Raw genomic sequence first — 8141 nt, 5'->3', positions numbered from 1 at the left:
AGTGAATGCAAGCATTTACTAACCATTTACTAACTTTTTTTCTAAGAGTGTAAGATCTAGAATCCAACTAGACTTGAGGAAGGAACGGCAGAAACTGATACGCAAGAAGCCGATTAATGAACTAGCTCTGAGAGGGAAAGTACAGGAATGCAGAGTTTCACCTCAGAGTAGGTACGCGGCTTTAACCGAGGAAACCGACCTTAGCGTTGACGCAATGAATCATAATATGACTAGTATCATTAAGGAGTGTGCAGTGGAAGTCGGGGGTACAGTCGTTCGACTGGACACCGGTAAGCTATCCCATGAGACGAAAAAACCATTAAGAAACGTCAAGACATGAAAACCTCAAATGCAACAGACAAAATAGAGCTGGCGGAGCTTTCGAAGTTAATCAATAGGCGTAAAGTAGCCGACATAAGAAAGTATATTATGGAGAGAATTGAGCATGCACAAAAGAACGGAAGAAGCCTCAAAGCTATGAAGACAAAACTGTGCATAGGCAAAAATCAGATGTATCCATTAATGGACAAGGAAGGCAAGGTCACAACCAATAGGGATAGAATAGCTGAGGTAGCGGAAGAGTTCTACAGAGATCTGTACAGCAGCCGAGACAGTCAGCATGATAACGTTAGAAGCAGTAATAGCCCAGAGAAATCTGACATACCACCAGTATTGATAGGAGAAGTAAATATAGCCCTAAAGGGAATGCAAAGAGGCAAAATAACATCAGACCTGTTGAAAGACGGTGGAGAGATTATGTTAGAAAAACTGGCCACCCTGTATATGAAGTGTCCCTCGACGGGGAGGATACCAGAATCTTGGAAGAATGCCAACATCATCTTGATCCATAAGAAAGGGGACATCAAGGACCAGAAAAATTACAGGCCCATCAGCTTACTGTCCGTTGTCTACAAGCTATTTACAAAAGTAATTGCGAACAGAATTATTAAGACATTAGAGTTCAATCAACCAAAGGACCAGGCAGGATTTCGTACAGGCTTCTCAACAATAGACATTTTCACACTATCAATCAGGTGATAGAGAAATGCGCGGAATACAACCAACCCCTATACATAGCCTTCATAGATTACGAGAAGGCATTTGATTCGGTGGAGACATCAGCAGTCAAGCAGGCACTGCGGAATCAGGGCATCGACGAAGCCTATATAAACATAATGGAAGAAATCTACAGCGGATCCACAGCCACTATAGTCCTCCATAAAGAAAGCGACAGAATCCCAATAAAGAAGGGCGTACGGCAGGGACACACGATCTCTCCAATGCTATTCAACGCGTGCTTGCAGGAGCTTTTCAGGGCCCTAGATTGGGAAGAATTAGGGATAAGAGTTAATGGAGAGTATCTCAGTAACCTGCGATTCGCTGATGACAATGCATTGATGAGTAACGCGGGAGACGAATTACAGCTCATTATTACTGAACTGGATATGGAAAGTAGAAGAATAGCTCTGAAAATTAATATGCATAAAACTAAAGTAATATGGAACAATCTTGGCCGAGAACAGCGCTTTGCGATAGGGGGTGAGACACTGGAAATTGTAAACGAGTACGTCTACTTAGGACAGGTAGTAACCGCGGGCCGAACCATGAGAGTGAAATAACCAGAAGAATAAGGATGGGATGGGGCTCATTCGCCAAGCATTATCAAATCATGAATGGTAGTCTACCACTATACCTCAAGAGGAAGGTATATAACAACTGCATCTTACCGGTACTTACCTACGGAGCAGAAACCTGGAGACTTACAAAGAGGGTTCAACTTAAATTGAGGACGACGCAGCGAGCGATGGAAAGAATGATAGGTGTAACCTTAAGAGACAGGAAGAGAGCAGATGAAAAAATCCGTAAAACAGGGGGTGGATGCTCGAGCCAACGTTTCGACAAGTGGACTTGTCTTCTTCAAGGCTGGAACTGATTTCCTTAGCTATCGTGTGTATATGCTTCGTGCCCTCTCCAAAAGAGGGGAGAAGGGGTGGGGGGGAGAGGCCACTGCGACGATTGGGTGAGTCATAGGGACGGAAAAAAAAAAAAGGGGGGGGGGGGAGGACGGGAGGGTGTACGTTTCACTGAATGATTGTCAATGGAAGCACGTGGCATTTTAACAATAGTAGGTTCGAAAGCTTAGAAGAAGGGATTAACTCTCATTCGTTTTCGTTGTGTATGTACCATACCATATCGATATGGTACATACACAACGAAAACGAATGAGAGTTAATCCCTTCTTCTAAGCTTTCGAACCTACTATTGTTAAAATGCCACGTGCTTCCATTGACAATCATTCAGTGAAACGTACACCCTCCCGTCCTCCCCCCCCCCCCCTTTTTTTTTTTCCGTCCCTATGACTCACCCAATCGTCGCAGTGGCCTCTCCCCCCCCACCTCTTCTCCCCTCTTTTGGAGAGGGCACGAAGCATATACACACGATAGCTAAGGAAATCAGTTCCAGCCTTGAAGAAGACAAGTCCACTTGTCGAAACGTTGGCTCGAGCATCCACCCCCTGTTTTACGGATTTTTTCATCGCAGCTTCCATCTTCCACTTCCTGCCGTTTTTTGGAAGAGAGCAGAGTGGGTCAGGGAACAAACGGGGGTTAAGGATATCATAGTTGAAATCAAGAAGAAATGGATATGGGCCGGGCACGTAGCACGTCGGCAGGATGGATAACCGGTGGTCATTAAGGGCAACTGACTGGATTCGAAAAGATGGCAAACGCATGAGGGGGAGACAGAAAATTAGGTGGGAAGATGAGATGAAGAAGTTTGTAGGTATAGCGTGGCAGCAGAAAGCACAGGACCGGGTTGATTGGCGGAACATGGGAGAGGCCTCTGCCCTGCAGTGGGAGTACACAGGCTGATGATGATGATGCTGATAAGGATAATGGTGGTGATGATGATGATGAAGCTCAAATGAAGTACATTGTGTTGCACGTATGAGGATGGATGGTCGGAAGTGCCACCGCCTCCTGGACGTCCCCGTTGCCTTCATGGCTGCACAGGTAAGAGAAGACACTATTGTAAAGCATCTAGACACAATATCGCTGTGCAGTGTCAATAATAACAGCCACATTATAGAAATGGTTGTGTGACCCGATAAGCCCCAAAGAAGTAATTCAGGGGCCCATTTTCTCCTTATTACAAATAGGGTGTCTCGATGCGCGCTCCCCCTCCACCGCCGTGTGCACCGATTAACGTGCACCGATAGAGCACTGGTACGCGGTATTAATCGTATCACCTTTATCGAAACCCAGCCGCCGCGGATGGGTCCTCAGGATCGGCACTCGAGCGCCACGACCACCCAGCCAATACATTCCAGCCGCTTTTATTGCTTCGTTGTAGGTTCAAACGTCATTTATACTTTTTTTTTCTGTGAGATAGTCCAAAATTATACTACAAAACGTACCATGTATGGTACATTTTTATGTTTAGCTTGAGTACACTATGTTGAAGTTTAGATTGAGTAAAGCACGTACAGGCTGTTTCACACTTAGCGGAAGTCTCGGAGCGCATGGCATCGCGATGCGGCGAGCGCTGCAGTCGCGTGCCGGCAGCAGCTCGCGCGTGCGCAGACGCTCGACATCAGCAGTGTTGAACCGCGTTGTCTGCTACTGCGGCGCGCGCTGGCCGCATTGCCGGGAAGCCCGCGGATTTCAACGTTACTGCTGGAACTGCGCCGATATTTTGCACTAAACGTAGTGCGACACCAACCTCTCAGCCTTTATTGGCGATAACGGGGTTCTAGAAACATTACTTGGCACCATAGTTTGTTTGCTCTTTCGAAACGCTGTCGTACTGAATGCGTGCGCGCACGTATATTACTTCACTGTGTGTGCTACCGCAACACGCTGCGACGAAAAAGGCATCAGAATAGAGTCTTTTAGCAAGTTACGGAAATGCGGTACGCAAATACGGTAAGGCAGTACGGTACCGCTCCTCCTTTCCCGGTCGTTGAGCGGCCAAAGCACAACCAGTGGGAAAGGAGAAACGCTACCGTACTGCCTTACCGTATTTGCGTACCGCATTTCCGTAACTTGCTAAAAGACTCTAATGAGTGCGCACTGTGCGCGGTCTTTATTTGACGCTAAAGAAAAACAAAGCACTAAACAGTAACTGCCATGCAGCAATGCGGGTCTGACACCGTAAAACAAATGGGCAAGAATACAAGGATGCTTTAGTTTAAGACAACGGCTTGGACGTGCTTCTTTTCGACGACATTTCGTTTCACCAGACAGGACTCGCTCGCCGGTGCCCAAATGCACGCATCACGCTTCGAACTTCACTTACTACCTCGTCATGTGCCCAGCGGCAGCGATGACAGTGCTCATTCTGGAGGGCAGTGAGCGTAAAGTGCCAGCGATGTATTCAGTCGCAGCATGTCTCATTCGTGGACGATGGGGGCTTGGCGGTGATTTGGCGCTCTTTAAACTGCTTAAAATAGAACAGCAATCTTGAAAAGCCAGTATGTAATGTAATGTTCCTTCGGTCACTGGTGAAACGGCGCGGCTCTCTGCAGACACACGCAAGTTTACAGGATACGGATTGATCTGAATAAAGTTGGGGCTCTCCTGTCTTACCTCATTCCAGTGGACGGTGCAGTACTGCGTTGTTCGCCTTGTTCGCCAAGCCTGTATGCCAGAAAAAGAGTGACTGAATGTGATTGAATTGTTTTTTATAAACTACACTAAAAAAAAAGCATAGCAGAGACGACAGGGCGGTCTCTTAAAGCGGTCAATAGGATTCTGCAAGCCTACAAGAAAGAAGGACAGATCAGGGATGCGCCTCGCGGACGTCCACCAAGAGCCACAACGGAGGATGATGACTTGTGTATTCTTGCGACTGCTGAGGGTGCCCCCCGTGCGTCGCTTCAAGAACTTCGACAAAGCCTACAGGTGAGGGCTTCAACGTCTGCTGTGAGTCGGCGGCTAAATGAAGCCGGCCTAAGGAGTAGATCAGCTGCCCAAAAGCCCTTGCTTATGGCCACAAACAAAGCAAAGCGGCTCGATTTTGCGCAACGACACCAATGCTGGACTGTGGAGCAATGGAAGAGCGTTGTCCTCAGCGATCAATGTATCTTTACTACCACTGGCGACCAGCGAGAACGAGTTTGGCGCACTGTAAGGACACGGTAAGTTATTCTCTAGAATCATTTGCGATTCATCCATACTATAAAGATACTAGTTCGTAATATGTGGGTTGCCATGCCTCGCACGCGGGTTCAGCCTAATTATTTTTGCTTCGGGGAGAAGAATAATTTTTCAAGTATTGCTCCATTTAAGAATAAAATAATGCAACTATATTTGGCAACATGTTTGCTTAATAAATGAGTCAGTGCACCGCGATGAGACAATTTTTTTCCTGTGAGTATTGAAGTTTAACCGTGGGGCGTTTAAACCTTCCCACCCATTGCAAAAAGCTCAGGAATAATTATTCGTCGTCATAAGTCACAGCATCAGGAAAGTGCACATGCCTTCCAGAAGCGTAGTGGGTACATCGTTTCTCGGCAGAATGATGAACATTGGCATATTGGGTACTTCCCTACTTGAGAAAATTATGATTTTTCGTGTAGAGGGTACCTTGGAACTGTACTCGTAGTAGTCCCAAGAGAGTTTGCAAAGGGCTCTAGAAACACCGCTCCTCCAGCTTTCGCTTTGATTCTGCTATGTGTTCCGCGCAGGCATGATGTTCTTTAGACAATCTGATTACCTAATGTAAAATATCGGTACTCCATATATGCTTCTTTCTTTGTCCCACGTACATGCCGTGGTACCTCCAGCGATTCACCGCGAGCGGACGCACTGGTGTGAGTGTGTGGGCTTGGTGTCTGTGTTCGGTCGCACTAGCGTGTGTGTTCGGACGCACTGGTGTGAGTGTTCGGACGCACTGGTATGAGTGTTCGGACGCACTGGTGTGAGTGTTCGGCAAAGATGGCCTTGGCCCACTGATATGCCTCGAAGGCAAGTTCACCGCTGAAAGGTAAAGGGCAATCAAAGACGACGTACTGATTCCGTACATTCTTGACGGCCCGTTCCCGGAAGGCGACTACAGCTTAAGAGTTGATGCCTGGGCAAGTTGGAATTGGTTATAAATGTTCAAAACGGGCGGCGCAAAAACAAGGGACAAAGGAAAGACTACACACCACAGAGCGCCTTCTCACAACTAACTTTATTAGAAAGAACACACACTATTTAAACCTTCACCAAGTACCACGTGCTCCTACATCATTGATAGCCGACAGGATACATAGACATGTGTTGCTCTAAAGATTAGAAACGGTTACGAAACGATGATCACTTGCACACATTTTTTTTCCTTATGTGATGAAACGATTGAGGATACAAATTTCATCGTCATGCAGAGCGATTGATGGCATGCTTAAACATAGATTGCCTTTTTTGTAATGTTAATGTTAAAAAAATGTGTACATGTGAAACGGCCTGTACGTTGATTATCGTTGCAAATTATTTGATTTTGCGGCCGTATTCTGCTAAGCAAAGTGCTTAGACAGTTATTCTGCATTTTGTTTTGGTTTCTTTTACCTTACTACAAATCTGCAGATGGGGTAAAAAATCATCGAATGCATATCAGAATATTTGGTGCTTCGCATATGGTTTCTATGGCATTAAATCGTGACACTCGCGAAGATATAAACTATGAAATGCTGTATAGCATGTTTTACGTAGGAATATTTTGTAAAGTGGTCATTATTTTAAACCTGGCATCGATCTCGTTAAAATGAAGCGGCCACGCGGCTTCTGAACAATGAGAAAACAAATTGCATTCAATAAATAGCAATTTCAGATGTGATAGCTTGTTTTTGTCGTATCTTTGAAAGACTTCATAAATAACAAAAAGCGCAGTTCGTGGAAAGACGGAAGCTTGAAGGGATGAAAAATATCGAGGACGCTTGAGCTTCCCCTTCAAGAGTAGAACGCGATAGCCTAATCGGGCCCCGTGCACATCGCCTTCTCAATTGCTAGCCTGCCTTCGGTTCTTGGCGCATGCCTCAACTGTGCCGTAAGGAAACGAAGAACTGTGCGCGTAACATTGGCCGTTTCAAAGTATCCTAGGTACTTTGATTTGAATATGATTCAGGATTGCAGTTTGGCATACAGACTGAGGAAAAAGGTTAAAGATTACCTTTTGCTTAGCTGTTGACACTCCTCATACGATATGCAGCTTCCCTTGCAGTCTTGATATCGTTTAGTATTTGCTTTAGTTCTTTTTTTTCCATTTCTTGTATACTGTTTCCGTTACATCGATTAGCATTATTGCTTGTAAAAATATTTCCTTGTTATGCATTACTATACTATGTATAAAACCTAACCATCTTACTTTCGTATATTTGATTGCCTCTTGGATACATTTTGATCTTTTCTTGTTTCTGTATTGTTACATTATGTTTACGTGGTTTTCCACCCCCGAGCAATGTATGAGTAGGGGGGGGGGGCTTTGTGGGGCATTTGCATCTGCCTTTAGCCCCTTCATCCCAGACAACGTCCGTGTAAATGAATTCAAATTCAGAAAAGAAAATTGAAATTCTTCTACAACTGGATATCAACACGTTTTCCAGCGAATCCTTGTGTCTCTGGCATGCCTGCACACTGCATTTAGTCTTTTTGATTAAATATTCTGTATCAGTGTTTAGAAGGAAAATCAGGGTGAACATATTGCCTGTCTAGGATGTGATGCCTTTAAATGTTCTCTTCACAAGATATGAGCCTCACCGCTTGTATACAGAAGTTATTACCACACTGAACAGTGCAGTTCGGAACATCTTCCCGTCATTCGGTGAGCGGTTCGTGCAATGAGACACGCGACACCCGATCAGTGTGCCCCAAAAAACGCCGTGCACGCATCTCTCTCAACCAGCCGCAACGAGGCGTTGGGAGCTCAATGGCGGCCGCCGGCCGAAAGGCGGCACTTCCCCTACTGGGTGTTATTTCATGGTTTTTAGTCGACGCGTAGTAATTATGCACCGGAGCAAAAAATTTATTATTGTTGAAAAACAAGTCGCCGCCATAGGTGAACACACCACCTAAGCATACGAACATGACATACCAACAACCACATACAGTAGCACTCCATTGTTCAAAAAGCGCAAAAAGACGAAGGCACGAGAAGGAGGACTA

The 8141-nt window shown here is 45.5% G+C and overlaps 1 protein-coding gene across 1 annotated transcript in view; it reads right to left on the bottom strand.

Moving 5' to 3' along the window:
• Positions 1-2918: 2918 nt before the first annotated feature.
• Positions 2919-8141, bottom strand: part of LOC119397173 (protein argonaute-2-like) — a 62216-nt gene continuing 56993 nt past the window's right edge. Inside the window, exon 9 of the mRNA XM_037664612.2 lies at positions 2919-3003. Coding sequence (XP_037520540.1) covers positions 2919-3003 — 85 coding nt within the window. The remainder of the gene's footprint in view (positions 3004-8141) is intronic.

The sequence above is a fragment of the Rhipicephalus sanguineus genome, chromosome 6, assembly GCF_013339695.2.
Source record: "Rhipicephalus sanguineus isolate Rsan-2018 chromosome 6, BIME_Rsan_1.4, whole genome shotgun sequence".
Lineage (NCBI taxonomy): Eukaryota > Metazoa > Arthropoda > Arachnida > Ixodida > Ixodidae > Rhipicephalus > Rhipicephalus sanguineus.
Note: the sequence above shows the minus strand (reverse complement) of the source record. Positions and strands in the feature narration are given on the sequence as shown.